A 24,246-nucleotide genomic window follows, 5' to 3' on the forward strand; every position below is an offset into this window, starting at 1 on the left:
GAGGACCACTGGGGCCTTGGATGGTGGCTTAGAGTTGGAGCTTTACCTTATGGTTAATAGGGAGCTGCTGAAGAATTTTAAGCTAGGGAGCAGCTGTGATAAAAGGGAGTTTTCCAGAAGATGAATGTGTTAGCAGGAATCTTTTGTGAAGAGATCCTGAACTTCAGAGTCAACCTACACCTAAATTTACAAGCTGATTTTTCAATCCCAAAATTCCCAGTCCTGAGTCTGTGACACTTTAGTTGGGCTGTGAAACCCATACTAAAATCCTCAAGCTATTTAAAAGAAAATCTGTGTCAGATAGCACTGCCTTTTGGGTGGAATATTGGGAAAGATCATGAAATCAAGCATTAGGGTGTACATCCCCATTTGATAATCATCCCTCCTCTGAAGGCAGGGCTGGGGCTCTCTTCCAGTGTGATTCACTTGAGTGTGTGTGTATGTGTGTTTCAGGTGGTGATGTGCATACATCTCCACTTGTACATACATCGACTGTGTCTGGCAGAGACATGAGAGCCTGGGTAGAGTGGCTGCCTCTGGGGAAGGTGCAGGGGAAGCTAAGAGTCAAAGCTTGGAAGGAGCTGGTTTTATTATAAGGGTAAACTTCTATATGATTTGAATTATTTACTGTGTGCACATATGACCCACAATATAGGAGAGAGAGAGAGAGAAAGAGAGAGAGGAAGTAGAGTGGAGAAAACTTTATCTAGTGTCAGTCCGGACCCAAGATGGAAGCTTGTCTCCTAGTTGCCACTGGAATGTTTTTGTATCTGTTTTAATAAAAATGATTCTATTTTTTTCCTGATAATACATGATTGTATTATAAAGTAAACAATCCTACTTTGCTCTCCAGAGTAAGTTTGTGCATATCCCTCCAAATTTGAGCTAACATCTAAAAATGTAGGGATCTCTATTTATTATTGTATCTATATATAACATAAATATGCCTATATAAATACATATGTAATACAAATGAAATCATACCATGGATACTGTTCTGTAAACTGCATTTTATAAATATATTTTTTTTAATTTTTATTTATTTATGATAGGCACACAGTGAGAGAGAGAGAGGCAGAGACACAGGCAGAGGGGGAAGCAGGCTCCATGCACCGGGAGCCCGATGTGGGATTCGATCCCGGGTCTCCAGAATCGCGCCCCGGGCCAAAGGCAGGCGCCAAACCACTGCGCCACCCAGGGATCCCTAAACTGCATTTTAACCTCAATAAATTATAGACATCTTTATAGGGCAGTCCTAAAATCTCAGCTTATCCTTTGTAAGAACCACAATAGCACTGCACTACACAACATTGTAGGTGTGTCCCTATGTGCACGAGTAGCAGGAACTCCTCCAGGGCAGAGGTTTTCAAACAGCCATCTGGGGGGCTTTAAAAAATGCAGAGATCTGGACCCAACCTTAGATTTAGTTTCAGTTATGCAGCCAGTGTTGAGAATCACCAGTCAAGGCTCAGTACCTAGAAATGGAATGGCCACACCAGAGGATATGTACATACCTCGCTTTGCTAGGTATTGCCAAATGAGCATACTGGCTTTTTACTCTGCCTACAAGGTTTAAGTTTTTGTTTCCCTACATTTGGTGTTATCAATCTCAAAGAAAAACTTCTGTCCATCTGAAATGGTTCTTTTCTCATTTTAATTTGTATGTTTCCAATTCCCAGAATGGTTGAGAATTTTTTCTTAATTTTATTGGATGTTTGGGTTTTCAGATAGAAAAGAGAAAAAAGGAGATCCCTATTTCATACCACACACAAAAATAAATTCCAGAGAGGTTAAAGACCTAAACATGAAAAGTACAATGTTAAAGCTTCTAGAAGAAAATAGAGATGAACATTGGGGAGTGGCAGCATTTCTTGATGACACAGACAGTGTATACCAGAGGGGAAAGGACTGCCTGTTTGATGACATGTTACACTATATGCCAGAAGTCTCCATCAACAAAGTGAGATAACAAGACACATACTATTTGTAAACCATTTTACCAATGAGGATTAGTCTCCAACACATCCAGAGAACACCTGCAGATTGACTTTTCTCTAGATTAAAAAATCTATCTTTGACTATTAGTAAGATCAAGTTCATGTTCATTGAATTTTTATTATTTCTTTTATTAATTCCTACTTGAATATTTTGGGGTGTTTTCAATGACTATATTTTTTTCTTAATAACTGTCAAGGCTCTTTCTACGTTTTATGAATGTTTTGGCCAAAGGTACCAGACTCACACTGGCTTAATTAAATACATAAATGTATCACTTCACAAAGGTCGAGTGCTGTGTGAGGCATTGGTGGCCCTTCCTTCCATCTCTGTGCTCTGCCAGGGACTTCATCTGGAGGCTAGTCCCTTTCGTGTCCTAAAATGGCAGCAGCAACTCCAAGGACCACACACAGGCCCACCATGGCCCAGAGGACAGGAGGCTCTGCTGCTGCTTCCTCAATGAGAGGAGACCTTTCCCAGAAGTCCCCTGCAGACATCCCTCACTGGCTAGAGTTGGTCACATGTCCCTTCCTCAATCAATCACTGGCAAGGGAGGGATTTATTTTATATATATATTTTTTAGATTGAGAGAGCACAGGCAGGGGGAGCAGCAGAGGGAGAGGGAGAAGCAGGCTCCCCATGGAGCAGGGAGCCCGATGCGGGGCTGGGTCCCAGACCCCAAGATCATGACCTGGGCTGAAGGCAGACGCTCAACCAACTGAGCCACTCAAGTGCCCCAAGGGAGGGATTTATTATAATTAGTTAGGACTAGCCTTCCGGGGGTAGAAAAGCTGTTGGGAGTCAGTCATCATGACCCTCTGTTGATGAGTAGTAGCGGCTCTTTGTCACATAAAATACATTTTCCCACTTCCCATTTCTTATAATATGATTCACAGATATCAAGGGCCATATTTCTCAATGCTCAGATGCCTCAGTTATAAGGGGGCATTAATACAATAGCCTTTCGAGGAGAGGACTATATTTCCTGCTCAGGTGAAGAAATAAACAAGCCTTCACTACACATCCAATCTGAGTCACTTTCTTCAAGATCACAGAGTTTGAGTCTGAGCCTTGCTCACATTTTCCACTTCTCTTTTGGACATTGGTTGTTAAACATAGCGTCACGGCTACCACTGCTTTTTGTAACTCTATGTCTAATCTTGACCCTTCTTGACCCTAAAACCAAGAGTATAATTTCAAAGCATATAAAAGAATTTGGGGATTTTTTGGTCTGCATTTCCTACTTGGTTATACTTGTGGCTTCTTTTTTTTTCTTTACTTGAAGCTAAAACTCCTCCTGAAGTTAATCAGCTTCTTTAGGAAGTTTCTCCCCTGTACACACCTAAGTGTAGGAACTGCCAGTAGGTCACACCAATCCTTGCTGGTTTTCAAATTTTTGTGATCTACTTTAGGAAGTTTGGCAATTTCTTTTCAGTTCTTAGACAAGTAAAGCATGGTATGTTCTCATTGTAAAAATTCAAATGGTGTTTAGAAAAAGGAGGCAAAGAAAGTGGAAGACTTTCAACAACCTCTAATTTCTAAATTTAGTTCCCTTCCCAAGGGGATCACTGTGTGAGGTGTGAGCCTTCCAAAACATTACCTACGGATTTATGGGTACACGGTATGTATACACCAATGATCGGGTTTTACATATAGTAAATCATCCTGTACATACTCGGTAGCTTTTTTCATATAAGATTGTTTTGGAGATCTTCCCATGTGAGTTCCCTAATGGTGGACATTTAGGTTGTTTCTAATTATTTGCTCTTACAAACAGTGCTATAATTAACATCCTTGTAAATGTCTCTTTGTGCATATGGGCAAGCATTTCTTTAGGGTAGCTATCTATGGTTTGGCAATTTCTGCTGTCTTTAATTGCATTGCCTGGTATCTGGCAGACGATCTTCTGCATGTACAATAACTTTTCATGTCCGTGCTCCATTATAGTGTAAGTTCTAAAAAGATGTTTTAGGCAACAATTAGGAATCTAAGTTTAAGTTCAAATTCTGTGCAGACTGCTATGGGTAGCTGAGGTGACACTTGAATGAACCTCTACACGTGGCAAAGTTTACACATGCACAGGCGGTCCCAGGGGGGAGCGGGTAAGGTTTCCTCTCCCCCCCACCCCCAGCCCGGCGTCTGTCGTAAGGCACATCATGATTTTTAAAACATTAAAATATGGAGAAAGCATCATAGAACCCAGGACTTGAGATATTTTTGTTTTCTCCACATGAATAGCCCAATAGCCCATTGCTTCACCTTCCTGTTTGAATGACCCTTTGTTGTGAGTCATGGAGCTGCTTTACCACAAACTCATTTCGCCTACAGGTAGGTGTGTTTCTGGACTGTGAACTCGGCTGATCTGTGTGTTTGTTCCTGTGCTAGGTTGGGGGGCAAGCGCCCCTGTAGTCTTCTTTTTGAGAACTTTTTTTTGGTACATTTGTCTTTCTGTCTACTGCTCTTTCTTCTTCCCTGCACTGTCCCTTTTACATGGGGTTCTTCATTAGCTGTTCACAATCTGCATGATTTTGCATCACGATGGGTCTGATGTGAGAACATCTGCAGCAATCAAGAGCATATTTTCCTCAGGACTTGACACTGAGCTTGCCATCAGTGTGAAATGATCTCTCTCTCTCCCTCTCTCTCTCTCTCTCTCTCTCTGTCTCTCTCTCATCTTGTGACATCTCTCAGCATAGCTTCTCCAACGTCAGTTATGCCTGAGTCTTGAATGGTGTCAATCTGAGTTGAAAATGTGCCAGCTTTCTTAACATTATCACTAACAGACTGCTTAATTAACCTGCTGATACTGTCAATAATAGATATTGCTGGTGTGCTAGAAAGGAGACCCATGGCCCACGGTTGGTCTCTCTTTCTCTCTCTTTTTCATTTATGTAGGCTCTCAGTGCTTGTGACTTAGGAGCTGGACTTGCCAGGAGTGGGATAGGAAGGACCAGGGAGGTTTGAAAGGAATACAATAGAAATGAAAGTTCTGGATGAGATCATGGAAATGAAATCACTGAAACAGTCGCATGTTCTCATTGCTCAAAGACAGGAATAGCTAGTAACCTGTGCATACAGCAGGTGCTCAATAAATGCACCACCAGTGTACAGTCAATAGAAAATATTACCGGGCAGGTGTCATTTGAGTAGGCAGTGAGAACTATGGGTGTTTTGAGGGAGGAAGAGCTTGGGGTGCTATCATTTTAGGGTGGCTCTTCGGGTTTTCTCTGTCTTTTTTCCATCCAAGCAGCTGAGATGAGAAGAGGGCTTTCTCATGCCCAAACTGTCCTGGAGGGGCTGTTAGAGGGGAAGGGCATTGGGTTTTCACTTCTTTTCCTGCTTTATGTTTCATCCTAAGTAGTTTTGTGTTTGAACCAAAGTCCTACTCTGTCTGCTATGACTACATTTTACATTTGGAAATTGCAGAGAGCAAGCAAGATGCCACCATAAGTCTGGGACTGGTTAGCCACCACCTCCAAATACTCTCTTCTTTGTCTCCTGCATCTGTGCACACGCGCATGTGCACATGCATGCAGCAAGGAGCTAGACATATTTCAGCTGTCCTTGGCTTCCCCTAACCTGGTGGGGGCTTGGGTGCAGAAGTTGACATTCCATGTGACCTCAGCTAGTGCCCAGAGGTCCCATAGAGATGCTAAATACAGCACCCCCTTTTACATCCAGGGAAGCCTGGTAAGGGTGGCTGCTTCAGGTCACAGAATGAACTGGTGGCTCCTGACTTCAGGCAGATGCCGGTTGCCTGGACCACATTCCTTTAGTTTTGTCTTACCTGCAGTGGTGGTAGTGTGGTGGTGTGGCAGTGGTGTAAAGGATTCTCAGAGGGCAGAGATCGGTGCCTTTCAGGGCAGAAAACCCCAAAATCCCCTCCAGTGGTTTTGTTGGGTCTCCTAGGAACCAAGGTCTGGGGCAGCCCCAGAGGTGTGAGTAATGCAGAGTGTTCCTGCCGCCACTAGAGGGCGAGTCACTAACACACAGGCCAGGTGTCTGCTTCCCAAGGCCATTCTGGGGGGCCCTTCTAGGCCCTAAACCTGGGGAGCACCCAGGGCTGGCAAGAGTTCACCTCTGGGGGTGAAGGGGACAAGAATCAAAGCCACGACTGTAACTCAAGCCCAGCTGGCCCCAAATCCAGGCCCCAACCTCTCCTTCTTTACCTTGGATTCACCCTCTTCCTTCTGCCAGTCTCCATGTAAGACAAGGGTTTCTCAACGTCACTACTTACATTTTGGGCCAGATCATTCTTTGTGGCGAGGGCTGTGCATGGTAGGATGTTTAGCAACACCTCTGGATCTAGCACCTGCTAGATGACAGCAGCAACCCCAAACCCAGGTTGCGATCATCAAACATGTCTCAAAACCTTGCCAGATGTCTCACAAGCCCGTCCCTGGCTGTATAAGACAGGTGAGTGTAGCTGCTGGGAGGACAGGAGGCAACCAGCACAGAAGAGGTCTGCCCATGGTTACCACTGCGGCTGAGTGTCGTGTGGAAATACAAGAGCTACTCAGAGACGGCATATGTGCTGTAAATACATTTTAAAACTGTATTTGGTCTCCTGCTTTTCTTCTCCAAAGACTGCAGAGCATCTTGGTCTTCCCCTCTGTTTATTCCACCTCCCCAATTCATTGAAACGGGAGACTGAGGCTCAGAGACCCTGAGGGTCTCGAGCCACCCCTCACCTGCAGAACCCTGTCCCCCAGCTGCAAGCACCCTCACCGCCTGCTCCCCAGCCTTGGCTCAGGCACCAGGAGCATCTGTGGTCCTCCTCCCACTCCACCTGCCCACTAGGCCCCGCAGCCCTGCAGCTCCCCAAACCCTCGTGCCCCCCCACTGGAGGGAGTGGGGAAGCAGCAGGTGTTGATGCTAATCAGCGTTCACAGCCCAGAACTGCAGTCGCTCCCAGGCTCACACACTCCCCAAAATTAAACACTCATTATACAAAATTAATTGACATTAATTAGCAAAAATTAAAACTTTAAACACAGCAAGGCGCTTTTGGGGGAGGAGTGCAGCAGGCGGCCTCCACATTTGTCACCCCCCCACTCCCCACCCACCCACCACCCTCAAGTCCCCCCACTTTTATCCTGGAGCAAGGCTGAAGGAGGTCAGGCAAGGTCAGCACCACAGCCGCCCTGCCCCCCAGGGCCCAGGCTCAGGCCCCTGGGCTCCAGTTGAGAGGAACAGAGGGAGACTCCTGGGGCTAGTCACCAGCTGATGAGTGGCCCCCAAACTCTGGCACCCAGTGTCTAACTAAGGAGCCAGGAACCCTCCCCTCAGCCCAGATCTGTCATGATCTCATAGCCAAGGGAGGGAACCCAACCATCTGAAGCGAGGATGGAAAAGGTCGGCCTTTAGCTCCGCCTGACCCCACCCCAGGGCCCTCCATCCCCAAACCCTCCCATCTCCTGAGTACCCAAAGGACTAGCTCTGTCCCACCTCGCTGTGTGACCTCAGATAAGTCACCCCCTCCCCCGAGCCTCATTTTCCATCCATATGATGAGGGGGTGGTGCTGGGTGAACACTGAGGTTCCTGCCTGCTCTGGCACCTGCTGTCAGAGAAGCTAATCTCTGGGAACTTGGTTCACTCTGAGGAGCAAAGGGCTGAATATGGGGGGCTGCCATCTCAGGAAGATACCCAGAAAGGCAGCCCAAGGGCCTGAGTTGCTGATGGTGAGACATTGGGGGCTGGTGGGGGTCTTGCAGCGGGGAACCCTCCCAGATGGGTGTTCACTTGGCCTGCCTGCCAGGTCCACCCCCCAAGGAAAAGAAAGCAGCTCCCTTGATAACTGGTCACTCTTCGGCTCCTGAACCCTGTCCCCACTCTCTCACCTGATTAGTTTACACCTTTGCTCACCAGGTTCTTAAGGGCCCCCAAGTCCCTTAACAGGCTGGTGGTCAGCCGGGCAGGTGGGCACCCATCACCCACCGCATCTGAACGCAGACTAGACGCTTACTCAGGACTGTTGTTGCTTGGGGTAGGGGGGCTTGGGTGCAGCCCAGTAGCTTTCTCCACCAGGTGGAATGGCATCCTCACCTCTCACTCCTGCCTCTTTGCCCCCCCCCCCCCGCCTCCAGCCAGTGCCAACATCTGCAACGTGGTCCTGATGCGGTATGGGGAGCTGGAGGAAGGGATCGATGTCCTGGATGGTGACGGCAACCTCGTGGGCTCCTCCAAGATTGCAGCCAGACACGTGGGTCATCCGGGGTCTCAGTGGGGCCAGTGGGGAGGCCAGCGACAGGGAGAGGGTTTTGTTCCTCAGGGCCCTCTATGCACAGGGCCTTTGCTTTGTCCTCTCGATCTGCACTCCCGCCCTACCCTGCCCCCCATTTGGGCCCCCAGCCCTGGCCCCGGCCACGCCTATCCCTGCACATCCCTCCTTCTTTCCATCCATCGTCACCACTATAAGACATCCCATCTCTTGTCTCAGCCCCTCAGGACCTGGCTTCTCTGATCTGTTAATTGGAAAGGGCAGAGGAGACCCCCCAGAGCTTTCTTTCCCTTACCCCGGGACCTGGGGCCCTGCTCCCTGGGCCTTTGCGGCCTCCTGGGCAAGAAGAGGAAGCGTGGCTGCGGGTGGCTCTCGGGTCTGTGCTGATAGGCGCTTCTGCAGATGATACCTCCCCAGGGACCAAGTGTGGCTGAGGTGGGGGTCTGGGGAAGAACAGCTTGCTGCAAGAAGGCCCTCTTTTACTCCTCATTTCACCGGCCTCACCCACTCCAGCAACTGTAATTTCTTAGAAAATTCTAGGTCTCCTCATGCTTTCTCTGCCTTCATCCTAGTGGTAATGAGCTGCTTGTCTTGCTCTGGCCTCCGAGTGCTGGTATGGGGAGCCAGGTGTGTGTAGCTGAGCATTCCCCTCTGCTCCAGCCACTGCCCCTCATCAGCTCCCACAATGGGCCCCAAGCTTCACCTCTGTCAGTGAGACCTTCTCTATAATCCTCTGATGAGGGAAGACCCTTCTCTTGTCCTGGCGCTCCCCTCTCCACTGGTCTCGGAGAAAGTGAGTGCCATCCCAGGCTTAGGAGGGGCAAAGCTGCTCCTCAGGGGCGCCAGTGCCAGCACTGCATCTTCTGCTTTCTGCATCATTCCAACACCTAATTAGGAGACTGGAGGAACCTCCTCCCAAGCCTTCCAGAGGCTGATCATACAGGACTCAGGTTCCTGGGAGAAATTTTCAACCCTGAACCTATCCATCATTGAAGGGGATATGGCCTCAATTTCCTACCTGACCCCAACCTCCCATCCAACCTGACGTGCTGAGAGGGAGGCCAGCCATGGGCGCTCTCCTCATGGTGCAAGCAGCAGGGAACCCCAGGCTTCTCTGCAACCCTGGGCTTCCCTCAACTTGGCAGGGTCATCAGCCCCTTGCTGTCTAGGGGAAGGCTCCTGGGGTCTGTGAGCTATGAGCCATTCCTTGAGCCTTCTCTGAGGGCCGGAAGCCCCTGGGGTTGAAAGAACTCCCCACGGTGACCATCAGAGTGCAGAACTGCCTCTGAGCCATGCCTTGACCATGCCCCCACTCCCCAAAACCTTATAAGACCCCCTATAAGACCCAGGCAACCCCATATGGAGACACAGCAGACACTCTGCAGACGCATTTCCTGCTCATAAAGCTGACCTCTTATCACTAAGAAAGGGTCTCATCCAGAGCCAGGAGATGCAAGATCTTCCAAATTTTTGTCTTTAAGGGTGTCAAAAAAAAGTAAACCCCAGAATCTCTGTCCTCCTTCAGCACCAGGAGCCTCATGCGACTCAGCAGGCCCCAGCTGTTTGCCCTGGTCCTCTCAGCGCCTGCTTTGTTTTTAGAGTCCTCCATATGCTTCCTCCCCAGCCCTGCACCCGCTGTCGAGGCACCTCCCTGGGCACAGGCCCCTTCCTGGGGCCACTTCTGTGTTGCCACCCCTCCCCCACACGTGGCAGGTGACAGGGATCTGCTCTTTTTGAATCTGTTTGGTGGGAAGACAGGGGTGTTTTTTTCTGGTGTTTGGAATAAGGCTTCCTGAGCAACTCCATGAATTATTCTACTCAGCCAGATGTGCTTAGCAGCAGTGCACACACCTACGGGCTCCAGAGAGGGGTTCACTGCCAGGTGGCTGTGCCCCCCACCCTAGGAGCTCCACTCACTACAGCCTCTGCTTGCCCCTCAGGCCCTGCTGGAGACGGCGCTGACGCGAGTGGTCCTCCCCATGCCCATCCTGGTGCTCCCCCCGATCGTCATGTCCATGCTAGAGAAGTGAGTTGGGACAGCCAGGAGAGAGGGGCCACCACTGGGGAGGAGGGTGAGAGGGAAGGGGAACCAGCTGGCCCGGGGCAGGGGACAGGGGAGCAGCTGGCAGTCTGCCCTACCCCAGTTTGTTCAGACACTCCCAGGCAGTACTCCTGGAATCATGCCGTGAGTATTCATGGGCTTTTACTATGCAGGATCCTGTGCTAGGTGCTTCGAAGGATATTCAGATGGACAGTGCTGGCCCTGCCCCGAGGGACTGACAGTTCTGGGGTGTGCATGTTTGTGTGCACGCATGGGCGTGTGCACGTGTGCTTGTGTGCTATTAGTGTGCGGTGCAGGGCCAGTTGTGAAGGGAAAGTATGAGGATTGTGGTAGGAAGACTCGATTTGGGGCCAGGGCCACCCTATTCAGGCATCCAACCACAAGGCAACTCGCTAACTCACTGAGCCTCAGTTTTCCATTTATAAAACACAAATAATACCAACCTCCCTACCTTCCTTCAAAGCATGTTCTGAGAAAACCTGTTTGTCGTGACTGTAAAGATGTTGTAAGGGAACACAATAATAAGAACAACGATAGAGTGATCCTATTAATTAATGAGCGTGAGGTTAAATCATGAAGCCAGAAACGGCTGCTGCCGGGGCAAGGGGACAGAGGGAGGTTTGGGCAGGCTCTGAGGGTGAGGGCAAGTCTAGGAGTCTGGCGAGGAGCAGGGAAGGGTTCTGGGTGGGGTCAGTAAGATGAATACAATCCTGGAGGTGCAGACCCCTGGCTCATGCAGGTAGAAGGGAGGTGCTGAGCACTTGCTCTCTCCTGGCGGCCCGGACTGGGAGGGGGGCACCTCAAGGCGTAAGGGTGGGGTTAGGGCCACTGTCGGGGGCTCGGAGCAGGCTCATCCGCCCAGTCTGAGGACTTTCCTATTGCCACAGTACGAATTATGGTAACAGCTAACATTTAGTAAGCACTTCTACCTGCCTGTCCTCTCCCAGCCAGGTCTCTGCCCAAATGCCAGCTCCTCAAAGAGTTCTGCCCCGACTGCCGCCCCATCAAGATACAGCACCACTACTCCCCCTTCCCTCCCTTGCCTTGTTTTTATTCATAGCACTTAGCAACATCAGAGACTGTATCTTGTTGTCTGCTACCTTTCTGGTCATCTCCTTGGAGGCAAGTACATTCTTTTTATTTATTGCCCTGCACAACATCTAGCCCAATTCCCGGCACAGAGTAGATGCTTAGTGTTTGTTGGATGAACAAATGATCTCATTCAGCCATCACAACAGCACGGCAAGGTAAGCATAATAATTCCATCTCACAGATGAGGAAAGCAAGGCAAAAAGAGGCTCTGTCATCTGCCTATAGTTATACGATAGGAAATGACAGAGTCAGGAGTGACCTAGGAGTGCAGCTGCAAAGCTGGGCTCTTCCTACCACATGAGGGGCCTCATGTCTTCGGATCGGAGCACATAATCAGCATGTCTTTGGGTCTTGTCCTGCACGAAGACAAGGGAGGAGCAGATTTGGGGTCCTGGTGTCAGGAAGCCTGTATTTTGGTAGGAGACACGGGCTTGACCCATACACAGGCCAGCTGTAGGTGGGGCTGGGCAGTATGTAAATGGGCCCAAGGTGACTTTGAGGGGAGGGAGCACTATGGGCCCATCAGCCAGGTGGAATGGGAGAAGGACTGCAGCTGACTCTAAGAGCACGGTAGGATTTCTGTGGAAGGCAGGCTTTCTGGGCAGGCTGTGGGTTCCACTGTGTGGGAAATTGAGGAGGCTAGCCAGACCAGTGGATGAGGAGCCATGAGTCCAGCCAAGGAGATATCTCTATCCCTTCCTCATCATGGAAGAGGGGAAGTTGTGGGAGAAACCTGAGCAGTGGTGTGGCATTCTGAGCACCGGCATTTGAGAAAATCAATCTCGTGTGGGAGTTGCAAAAACAAACAGATCCTGGGAGAGGAATTGCTTTGGTGCCCCTTGTGTACATCGCTGCCTCGTGAACTGAGGCTTTCCCCAAATACCAGTGACTGTGAGTGCACAAGAGACCACCAGGCAAATGAAGAAGGAAGGGCTTCTGTTTTCAAGGCTACTGAATCCTGGGCCTGGTATTTTCTTGGGAAAACGTCTGTGATGCCTTTCCACTTGCCATCTGAGTTGGGTTTGCAGAAAGTAGAGTAGAGTGATGGTTAGTTTGAGGACATAAAATAGCTTTGGGAAGTTGGGTGGGATCATTCTGGTTCTGAACCTCCCAGGCTGGGATCTGCCCAGAGTCCAGGCTGCCATGTATGTGGCTGGCTCAGCTCAGAGGCTGAAGGAGGCCTTCAGGTAGGCAGAGGTTAGCAGAGGTTGGACATTTGGTTCAGGCATCCTATATTGGGTCAGTCCTTTTCTGAAGTTCCTGGGCAGGTCTCCAAAGAAGAGAAAGAGCCCACACAGTTCAGGATCCCTCAGCAATATCGAGACCCAGTCTGTGTCCTCAAAGACTTACTGACCTCACATCTGTTCAGGGATGCTCAAGACTGATGGGAGAGGCAGGGCAGTGTCGCAGCACTGGCTGAGATCCTGGTAGGAAAATGAAATCTGGGTTCCCACTCCAGCACTTTAAGGCTACGCTGGTCGCTGGTTGAGGAGACTCCCTCAGCCTCAGTTTCTCACCCGGGGAACAGTGGCACTGCCCTCTTCACCGCCTCCTTTGCCAGGGCTTTGCATTTCACACCCTTCAGCAGGAGTCTTTGCAGGGGCTCTGCTAAGCACCCTGCAGCCTTCCACGCAGGGGTGCCAATGGCAGAGGCCTCTGCTGAGATGGCTGATGGGGGTGGGGGGTGGCGAGGCTGCTCCTACCCTCTGGGAGCCCATTCGGGTGAGAGAGTCAGGACAGCCAGGGGAAAAGACAAAAGAACACTTACAAAGCAGCCTACTTGCAAATTAATGGAGTGCAAACTAAGATTGCTCCAAGTGCTGAGGGAATGCACGGCAGTGGGGAGACAAGCTGTCGTTTGGTACAGAGGCTGGGGTTGGGCTTGCCCTGCCTCTGGCCTCAGTTCCTCCTCCTCGCTGGGAGGAGCACTGAGACACAAGGTCCCTGGATTTCCTGCTAGCATTAAAAGAGGTAGGAGGAACCCAGCATGTCCAGGTGTCCCTGTCTCTGAGATTGAAAGGGAAAGTCAGATGGAGTGGAGTGGCTGCCCCCACTGCAGAGGGAGCGCTGAGCGTGTGCCTCCCCCCAGCACACACACACACACACACACACACACACACACACACACACACACACACACCTTTCCCTCTGCTGCCCCTTACCTGGGACTGAGGTCTCCCACTTCTCCTGACGAGGAAGCTGGCTTTAGTCTCCTGGCTGGGAGATCCAACCTCCTCCTAATCCCACCAACTGAGAGGCAGGTGCAGCGGCTTTCTCCCCCCACAGCTCTGCATCCCTCACCCTGGAGTTCGCCTTCCAGCCAGGTGGGGTCTCAGCTGGATAGGGGTTCAAGCCACATCCTCCACAGTGGTTCCTGAGGCCGCTCCCCAGCCTCCTTCATTCCCTGGGCTCCGGGTCTTTCCTTTCTCCAGGCATTCGCACACGCACATCTCTCCATCTGCATATTTCAACTCCCCCAGCTGCCTTTCCCTCTCCTCTCCCCTCCCCCCATCCTGCTGTGTTCACTCTCTGGGCCTCCAGGCTCAGGGCTGGGACTTCAGGGGTTTCTGTTTGGCTGAAGTCTGGGGGTGGCGGGGAGGGCGGGGGCGGCTGCCTGCTTCCTGAGTCAGGAGCAACAGGCCTGGGGCTTCCTGGACCATTTTTCCAGTGCAGACTCCAGCCAGCCACCCCTGAGAGAGGTGCCAAGGTCACAGCCCCATGTGGAAGGAGGCTGCCCCAGAGTCCCTGCCAGGAGCACACCTCACCTGCCGGGGAAGGAGCTTCATGCCTTTCTCCCCATCCCCCTCTTTGGCCTTGTTGACCTTCCAGTCTATGCTTCCAGGGACTTCACACCCTCCTGTCCCATTCCCCCTCCTCCGATTCCCCACTGGGGACTAAGGGGACTGAGGTCACAGTCAACTGCCACTGGGCAGGAGGGCAGCCCCGCCCTCCACAGCCTCTTCAGGCAGGGGGCCTCCTGTGGAAGCAAGTCAGGAGAGTGAGGTTCTGGGTACCCCACCTCCCTGTCCTGCTGGAGAAGTCGATCTCAGCTGAAAAGGTCTCAGAGCCCATTTCAGCTGTCTGATTCCCATGGAAGCCAGCAGGCCTCAGGCTGAGTCAACAGAGGGTGTGAGGCTCACCTGGAGGAGAGGGAGATGATGGGGGCGCTAGGCTCAGGGGAAGGTCAGATAGGTTAGAGCTTGATTTAGGCACCTTTGCCTTGCTACTCTTAATCCTGTGAAACTGCCCTCCAGTAGCTCAACTCAGGCTTCATTCAACAGCTGGGCGGGTCTTGGGGTCTGGGCCAGTGGGAAAGGCTAGAGGACAGCCCGTCACTAGGGTCCTCCCTCCTTTCTGCCCTAAGAGCAAAAACAGCCATAATAACCCACAGTGACTGAGTACTTATTGAGGCCAGGCCCTTTATTTGCATAGAATTTGCAAGTAATTGGAACTTTATTGGTACCTTAGCAGGAACTTCCTGGGCCAGGGTTTCTCAGAAGTGTGGTCTGGAGATCACCTGTTTAAGACTTTGAAATGCAGATTCCCAGTTATAGTACCAACAGAATGGGGATGTCAGTGGGGTGAGGGGCTCTTGGGGGTCTGCATTAAGCAGATGCTTGGACACGTGAGTTTGAGAACTGTGGCTCCCAGTTTTGCCGTCTGCTCAGGGCTAGGTGCTCTAAGGATTCTTATCCAGGGAGGTGAAGGGGGATGGGGTTTCCCTGCCCCACACTGAGGCCCTGCCCCCAGAAGGGTCTCTCCTCTGCCTGTGGTTGCAGCCAGCTCTGTTCCAGCAGAAGGACAAGAGCCTGGTTATATATGCTCATCACACCAGGAGCCGGTCCCGGTCGTGAGGAGGTGACATAGTTACTGAGGTCAGATTTACTGCCCACCCAGCATCCCCTGGCAAAGAGTCCAGTCACCCATCTGCTGGCACACCTACCCCAGGCCTCACCAAGGAGGTCTTGGTGGTTTCCACCAAAGGGCCTGCGAGATATAGAAAATGTAAAGCTCTGATGGACAACATGGTGAAGGTATATTTGCCAGCAGGCACAGCCCCAGTCTGTCTGGGGAGCCTGTTTTAATCATGGAGCAGAGGGGCCCAAGGCCTGGAAGGATACTTTTCATACACTTCTCCTGCCCAGGAATCCCACCTCCAAGGCTTGTCATGGGGTGGGTGAGTGCCAGCTGTGACACACTGGTGATGACACTGCCGAAGGGTTCTGAAGGCAGGAGCTGGGAGCAGCATGGAGCCATAGCACTGGCAGGGAGTCCAGAATCCAGGCAGCAGCCCTGCCTGCCTCCAGCTGACTTGGCCATGGCCTTGGACAAGTCACTGCCCTTCTCATTGTCTTTTGGATCAAAGTGGACCAGGCAGTTGGGTGTGGTCTGTTTCCATACACAGAAGAGGATGGAATCCTCTCCGTGGAAATCCTTCTCAGCTGTGTGCGTGTGTGCGCGCGCACACGCATGTATCCCTGTGTGTATAAGTATTGTGTGTGCTGTTTGCCTCCTCCCCTGGACTTACTTCTATTCTGGTTTGTTCAGTTTTTTATTATGTGCTGCCTTCAAGGACCATCTTTCTCTGCTATATGTCTCCCTGGTGGGGGAGGGGGCAGTTACAGCCTCCTCTCTTGTCTCCCTCACACGTGGCCTTCTTTTCTTTGCACAGGGCTGGACACAGGGTGGGATGAGTACCCCACAAGTACCCATTTACAATGAGTGGTTGAGAGTTCAAGCAGCAATGTCCTTCAGGGCAGGGCCTGGGGACAAAGGTGCCAACTGATGGCCCCAAAGACGGAATCCCACCACAACTATATAGCTATGGGCTAGCACTGGCTCAGGACCACAGTGCCCTGGCCCTGGGACTGAGTGGGGCCCTGCATGGTGGCTAGCAGCCAGCTCACTCTGTCTTTGGGTCTCTTGTCTTCCCCACAGGACGGCTCTCCTGCAGGCACGCCCCCGGCTCCTCCTCCCCGTGCAAAGCCTTGTGTGCCTGGCAGCTTTCGGCCTGGCCCTGCCGCTGGCCATCAGCCTCTTCCCGCAGATGTCAGAGGTCAGTGTGGGGAGGGCAGGACAGGGAGGGGTGCAGTTTAGCTGTTTATTAACAAACACTTATTCAGTGCCAACTCCTTAGCCCTGAGCTAGGCACTGAGGTTAGAACCATAGATGAGACAGTTCGGTCCAGGCTCTGACCTCTCCCAAGCTGAGGGCCAAGCAGTGAACATGACAATTATACAGTGACTAGCAGATGAAGGATTAGGACACGGAGGAGATGATTCCAGCTGGATGTGGGAGGATACAATAGAGGGCCCCAAACCCAGCCTAGAGGGAAGTAGCATTTCATGGGGCCTGGAGGATGAGCTGGAGTTGGCCAGGTGCCTGGGGGAAGAGGCGGTGGGTAGGGCTGGGGTCACCTGGGTTAAAGGTTCTCAGGTGAGGCAGCACACGGCACGTTCCAAGAGCAGAGGAAAATCTGCAACATAAGCAGAGAGTGAGTGCAGTGAAGTGGGCTAGGCCAGGGGGCCCAAGGCAGGTGGAGCTGGAGACTTGGAAGCCAAAGCAGAGAGCGTAGGTACCCTCAGAAGGGCTGTGCAATGGAGGACTGCAGATTCTTGACTCTGAGCCTGGGCTGGAGCTCTGGAGGAGGAGCCATCAGGAGGCGGTGGCGGGTGTCCAGCAAGAGATGGTGGTGGCTTGGACCAGGCTGTTGGCAGTGGGCAACAAGAAGTGGGTCCTTTAAGAGAGAGTTAGGATTATGAAGAACTGCGAGTGGTGGGAGGGGAAGGGAGCTGGTAGGGTGTGCGCCCAGCTTTCTGCTTTTGAGCAACCAGGCAGATGTAGGCACTGCTTAAGAGGATGGAGACACAAGGAGGGGCGGTTTGAGGGAAGATGTTGTGTTGAGTTGGGTGGACACGTGAGGTTTGAGGAGCCCATGGAATGTGCGAATGGGACTGCCCTGTGGGAAGTCGGCTTTGGGTCTGGAATCCAGGAGAGAGGCCTGGGCTAGAGGGACAGAAGTAAGGCCACCAGCATAAAACCAGTAATGGAAGCCAGCGAATGTGTGGCAGAGAGGCCCTGGGGAGGAGTGGTGTCCAGGGACAAGCACCCCGGGCGGCAAGGACAGAGCCAAGTGGGGTCAGAGGGAGATGGGCCATCCACAGGGCAGACACTCCTGATACATGGAATGCCACGAAGCTGAGAAGTATTGGTTGGTATCTGAGGCAATGAAGGCAAACCGTCTCCCCAGAGGTGGACCCAGCTGAGGGGTGAGGAAGTGGGGTGGCAGGACTGACCACTCAGTCCAGAGGCCTTGGTGTGCCCGGGGAAAATAGAAATAGACCTGCAAGGGGTTGGCGGAGAGGGTGGCTGAGTGAGGACGCAGGTCTGTGGGTGGGGCCAGAATCTGTGTATCTGAGGTGCTGGGGGCTGCAGGGGTCACAGGGTTCAACCAGCAGGTCGCATCGGGCTGGGTGGGGCATTCAGGGAGTAGGCCCTCAGGAGGAGCAGTGGGCCCAGCATCTTAGCGGGGTGGGGGTGAAGATGGGCAAGTAAGCTGAGTGGGGAAAGCAAGGTTTGATGGACAGGCAGACCCAAGGAGGTCAAAAAGTGAACGTGGTATTTGGAGTCACTGAGCTCTGGGGAGATGGCAGCTGGGGCCACAGACCGGCACCACTGAGTTTACGATTGCAGGCCTGACCCTGCTCAGTCCTGAGAGGGGGTTGGGTGGGGAAGAGGCAGGTTCCTGGAGGGAAGTTGGAAATGTGAAAATGAGTGGCCTGGACCATGGGGGCTGAAGACCCAAGGTCCTAAGTAGGAGGTGGTAAGCCAGACTCCAGGCCCCGAGGTCCTGGGAGGTGAGGTCTGGAGTAACTTACCTCCACTGAGCCCCAGGGATTTAGGAGGAAACTAGGATGGGGTGGGACTCCTGTCTTGGAGGGCCAAGGCACAGTATGGTGGGGAGCCTGGAGCGCCCTCATGCCCATAGGGCCCAGCTGTGCCATGAAGCCAGGGATATCTCACCCCCCACAAAACCTGAAGAGCTGTTTTCTGAAAATTGGGGACTCTGAATGATACCAAGGGCTCCAGATCACCTGGACGTTGTGAAGATGGGAGGGAGGGCACTGCTTGGTGGTCTTGGCATCCCCATTTTGGAAGGGTAGGGCCCAGCACTCCCCAAAGCGGCGGCATCTCTCTATACAGTCAGGCTAAGTGTGCAGTTCCGGGCGAGGGTCAGAGGCACCTGGAGGCACCACGGTGTTCAGAAGCTTTAGGTAGGTCCCATAGCTCTGCCTGTCTGCGCTGGGAGGGACCCAGGGCAGAGAAGCCTCAGAGTACAGAATTGGGGACTGACCTGTTGGAAGGCTTGCTCAGGGTCATCCTGTGTACCATCCTCCTGGCTCTGCTGGGGAAGTGGAGGCCCAGAGCAGCCCAGGCACCAACTCAAAGTCACAGAAGCCAGGTGCTGATATGAGAGGAAACCCCAGAGGCCCACACCTAGGCCAGAACTCCCAGGAAATGCTGCATCTGCTTGTTCCACAAGATTTTCTCTCCTCCCTCAACCACTTTGCCTGCCGTGGGCTAGTGGAGAGAGGAGGGAGCTAGGGGCCACCCTGTGTGTGTGTGTGTGTGTGTGTGTGTGTGTGTGTGTGTAGTGGGGAGGGTCTAAGAGTGCTGTGGGCCTTTGGCCAGTGTTCCTCTGGGGCAAATAATGGCGAGATGGCCACAGTCCCCCCACCCAAGCCTCTGGCTGTAGCTGCAGGAGGTGGTCTCAGCGAGCAGGCCTGGCCTCACAGAGGCTCCCTGTCAAGGTCCAAGCTTCTCTCTTCCCTCATGCCTACCTCAAATAGGCATGGAAATTAGTTCATCTGAGTGTCTAACCAAAGTCCCTCTCATTGAAACCCAAACCTCTTTTCTTGACTGGGAAGAGTCCGTACTGCATGAAAGTCTATTCTCTGAGAGAGGGGGGTAGAGACTTGGTCTTATGTGCCCCCTCCTCATCTGCATCAGCTCCACCAGGATGCAGGCCAGCCTGGGCCAAATGGAGGTGTTTTGAAGCCTATCTGTGACCTATGGCACCAAGGCCATCAGCCAGCTAGCTGAGAGACCTCATTCCCCCCCCCATTCACCCTCTCAATTAATTCTCTCTAACGAGGTACCACTCCTGCCGTATGGGGATCATGTCTCACATCCCAGAAGCCGGTGGGATTTGCCACAATAAGTCTGGACTTGCTTGGGCTGACCCATCCTTGCCAAGAGCCACCAAAGTTGTCAACAGGAGTAATAGCTGGAACACTAATTAATTAATTAGGGGACTTGGAGATGGAGTTTAGGAACTTGTTTCTAGAATGGCTGGCCTGCAGTGATTGGTGTGGAGTTTCCAACCCACTCACCCCAGAGGTTGAGAAAAGAGACCTCAGTCCTCCCTTCAGTTCCTGGGAGAGAGCTTTGCCTGCTCTTTTCAAACCCGTATTCCTGCCTATTAAAGTGATGCTAATTTTAAAATGAAAACTGCAAATAATAGTACTGGCTGCTGCTTGCTAAGCTTCTACTAGACTGGTCAGCACGCTGGTGACTATGCAAGCCTTGGCGGGTTAAGTCCTCCCCCTGCTCTTCAAGTCTGAGGTATTAGTGACTCTTAAGGGATGTCACCTAAACCATTGGATGTGTGTATCTCAGACTCTGGGGAGACGTTTTGGCTGGAGATGTGGAACCTTTGGTGCACCGTGGGAGCTGAGGCCAAGGAAGGGGTGAGGTCATTGTGGGAGGAAGGAAAGGCATGAGGAGGAGGCCAGAGCAGAGAGGGGCAGGGGAAGACACTGATGGAGTGCCCTCATGGACCTTAAAGACAAGAGTGTTTCAAGGAGGAGGGGCTCTCGGCAGAGTGAGCTACCATAAGGGGGAACCAGGAGTTGATGAGACTTAGCACCTGGGGGGTACAGTAGGCAAAGCAGTGGAGGCAATGGTAGTCAAGTTTCTCTGTGTTCAGAGAAGTGAGCTCACGGATGGGAAACCACTGGAGAACAGCAAAGAAAGCTTCCCTCCCTGGATATTCGGTGAGATGGGAGTGGGAGCCTGGAGAGGGAGACTATGGGGAGGAATGCACAAGAGGGGATGCACAGAGCCCAGGGCAAAAAGGCATGGCCCAAAAAAAAAAAAAAAAGGCATGGCCCTCGGGTCCAATAAGTAGAAAACATGACAGTCCTATGAAATAGAGGCACCAATATTATTCCCTGTTTACAAATGAGGAAACTGAGGCATGCCTTGCCCAACGTCCAAAGTTGGTAATGATAGAGTCGTTTCTGTACCCACAGAAGGATTTTATACCCTTCCCCAGCCCACCTCTACCTCACTATAAAATGAGAAGGCCCACGTCTGAGCCCCAGATGGCTCCCTGCTAATGTATCAGTAGGAACATTCCAGCACCCTCAGCCAGCTCTCCTACCTTTCTGGGAGGATCCATGTCCATGTTCACAGGGACCTTCTAGAGTAGGTGTTTGTGCCTTTAATCTATAACCACAGCTAGTGGTAGGGGAAGGGTTGGCCAGCAGGCCAGCAGGTAGGGCAGGGAACTTCCTTAGGAAGTTGGGTGTGAGAACAGGGGCGTCAGGTCTGGCCTTCCAGACCCCAGGCCTGTCACCATTCAGGGAGTGTGGGGTCTGCCCTGGCAGACCCTGTGACCTGCAGGTTAAGGCTGTGGGGCTGTGGCCATGGCCAGCTCCATCAGGCTGTGCCCAGGCATGGACCCATCCACACCTAGCTTCTGTTCCCCACCCTAGACATGTTGGGTGGCTTTTCCCTTCTTCTTGTACCTGGGAGGGCCTTGGTCTCAGAGAGCTTCTATTATGATAGGATGGACAGAAACCCAATGAACAAGAAACGTCAGGTGCTGGTGTAGTAACATGAAAATAAAGTGGAGGGCTGTGCTGGGGTTTGCCCTGGGGGCAACTCAAAGTCACAGGGATTGTTGGAAGCCTCCATGGCATGTGGGGCTTGATTGTTGTTGGCCTTTCTGGCCATGCCCTCTCTGGAGATTGGGGTCCTGGGTTTGAGCACATGTGGTCATCTCTGTCCTCCCCCAGATACACGCATGTTTACACACACACACACACACACACACACACACACACACACACACACACTCTGCATCCCAGGTCCCTAGAGGGAGATGTCCAGGGTCCAGTCTTGGTGCTCACAGGCTTGGCTACTGCAGGAGGCTGAACCAGGGGATGGTGAATGTCCCTCCAACTCTGACAGCAGTGTTCCCCACTGGGAGCGCTTCCAATCCCATTTAATGAACCTCATGTCTCCTTGGAGCAAGAAGCAATACCTTGGCCAAGTCCTCTCCCCGTGTCCCTGCCCATTCCTGTCTCTCTTTGTGCCTCTCTCTCCCTTCCTTGATTCCTCTCGAGCTCCCCCCCTCCCAACCACAACCCCATTCCCCTCTCTCTTCCCCACTCTTCCCCCGGGAGCTCAGGGGCTGGGGAGCGGGGTTGCACATACAAGCCGGAGCCATTGTTTGACAATCTGTTTTTGTCTTCATCTTGTTGGCAGGCGGCAGGAGAGGAGCGAAAGGTTAATGAGGCACTGTGCAGCGGGATTACTGCGCGGACGGGCGGGCGGCGGGCAGGCGAGCCAGCCGTGGTAACAGGGAACTAATTAGGAGCAGTTTAACAGGAGGAAAAAGTGAAATCTCCTCTTCACCAACTGTCAATAATTAGCTGATTTGGTGAGGTTGAAACGTGTCCACAGGAAAAGGTGGAGCTTTCCTTGGGACAAGTGAGGCGTGGGGGAGAGGCGGCCACTGCAGGCTCTGGCCCGTCCATAGTGGGGTTGGGGCTGGGGGTCACTGTGCAGTCCCCAGGCCCATCCTCCTCCCTCAGGTTCAACTATCCATATGACTTTGTCCTTAACCTCAAAGGCCTCAGTTTCCCCAGCCATAGGGAGGTAGAACTATGTTTCTTCCTGGCTCTGGCCATTAGGATTCTTAGAAGTGAAACCACAAGACCAGGCCTGAGTTCTAGAGCCCAGCTGGAAGAGCCAGCAGCAGGCTGTGTGATCTTAAGTCAGATGCTGACCTTTCAGGTGTCTTGTCTGTAGCGTGGGCTTGCCCTCTGAGAGCCCCCTCCTGTGGCCTGGCATGACTCAAGAATGCTGCCAAACAGTTACTGAGCAGAGCCTCGCCTTCCTGGGAACATGCTTTGTAGCCCCGGGACGCTCACTCAGATCTTTTGGCCTCCCAGCAGCAATAGGGACTGGCATGGGGCCAGGGGAAAGATGGGCTATGTGCCTCTGGCTGGCTGCAGGTGGAGGAGAGAGCTCTGGGCTGCCTCTGTAGGACTAGGGGCTCTCGAAGTGTGTGTGTGACTCTCCTCCCTGCACTGGCTTTGCAGGTGCCAAGGGAGGAGGCAAGGAATCAGGTTCACTAGTAGGTAGGTTGTATCCTGCCAGGCCCGTTTGTTCTGTTGGTCTGCACTGCAGTTGTTGGTTTGTTGGCCTTTGCTCTTTTGCTATCCCCTGATAGCTCAGCAGGCTACCCCCTCTTTCACCCTCCCTCTGCCAGACTCCTTGCCTGGAAGAAAAGAAAAGCCCCCAGGGCTTCCTGCTCAGAGCCTCCCATGTCAACCCTGCCAATCCCACCCCCACCCCCCAGCCAAGCCTCTCCTCACCTCAGCCTTAGAGGATCCAGGGTGTCAGAAGGCATGTTCTGAAGAAGGCTAAGACCCTCATCACGTCTTCATACCACTTACCAGCCCCATCTCACCATGGCCCCAGAGGGTGGCTCTTAGAAGCCACATTCATACTGTAGAGGAGGTACCTGAGGGTCAAGTTCAGCCACACCCTTCTCATTCCCTACCCTCTACCCATCCTTGGTCTCCCTTGCAGTTTGAAGAGTTAAGAAACAAAGGCATGCCCTCCCTGTATGGGAAAAGAATATGGGTAACGCCAGTGGGCATTAGAACCTCTTCCATCTCTCTCCCTATCACCAGTTCTGAAGAAAATGGTAGTTTTCATGAACCAGCTTGGCTTTTCATGAACCAGTTTTCATGAAGCTGTGACTCACCAGAAGCCAATGTCTCCCCCAGTTGCCTCTCTTTCTCTGAGAAAGCATTCGAACTCCCAACCAAGAATGGGAAAGAGTTGGGAATGAGCTCAGTTCTACATTCAAGCTGTGCTAGAAATGACTCCTCCAGCAGGAAGTCTCTCTGATGAGACCCACTAGGATCTGTCTCACCTCACACATGTAGACTGTGGTGACCTGTGTTTCCTCTGTCCCATGTATCTCCTCAGGTCAATAGTCCTTTCTCCCTCCCTCAATGCATAGGTGTCCCTGAGGCTGAGAATTAGCACTCCATCAACACCTAATAGGAGCATGGCTCCTCTGGGCTTGCCTTGACTTTGCTGGTCCTTGCTTCTGCTCTTCCAGTCCCCATGTGAGGCCAGAGGCAAAGTCTAGGGGGCATTGTGTCCCTCCTGAGTCCACAGAGGTTCACCCTCTCCCAGAGCAGGGGCCTTTTCCCTTCTAATCTCAAATCCATCTCCCACTTTGCTTGGAGATGTTTGTTTGGGGTTTTTCTCATTTACTGGTTTAATCAGTCTCTACTGAACTCAAAGTGGGCTATTTTTGCCGTCAGAAATCTGCCACTTCCCCGCCCGCTGCTTTCTTGGAGTTTGCCCACAGGACCCCCCAGGAGGGATGGATGGGAATGGCAGAGCCACTCAGAGCCCAGGAACGCCAACGCCACCTGTCATGTTGCCTGTTCCCCACACCCCCGGCCCAAACCTGCACGTGCACACAGGCCCACACACGAACATGCACACACATGCCCCAGTGACAGGCCCCAGCAGGGCCACCTCTCAGTCTATCCCTCTTGG

The 24,246-nt window shown here is 52.3% G+C and overlaps 1 protein-coding gene across 2 annotated transcripts in view; it reads left to right on the forward strand.

Annotated features, from left to right (window-relative positions):
• Positions 1-24,246, forward strand: part of SFXN5 (sideroflexin 5) — a 122,221-nt gene that overhangs the window by 87,325 nt on the left and 10,650 nt on the right. For both annotated transcript variants that reach the window (XM_055312684.1, XM_055312683.1), the window contains 3 exons: positions 8,083-8,198; positions 10,157-10,242; positions 16,309-16,426. In XM_055312684.1, the coding sequence (XP_055168659.1) occupies positions 8,083-8,198; positions 10,157-10,242; positions 16,309-16,426 (320 nt within the window). The remainder of the gene's footprint in view (positions 1-8,082; positions 8,199-10,156; positions 10,243-16,308; positions 16,427-24,246) is intronic.

Source organism: Nyctereutes procyonoides, unplaced genomic scaffold, assembly GCF_905146905.1.
Source record: "Nyctereutes procyonoides isolate TBG_1078 unplaced genomic scaffold, NYPRO_anot_genome, whole genome shotgun sequence".
In the NCBI taxonomy this organism is placed as follows: Eukaryota; Metazoa; Chordata; class Mammalia; order Carnivora; family Canidae; genus Nyctereutes; species Nyctereutes procyonoides.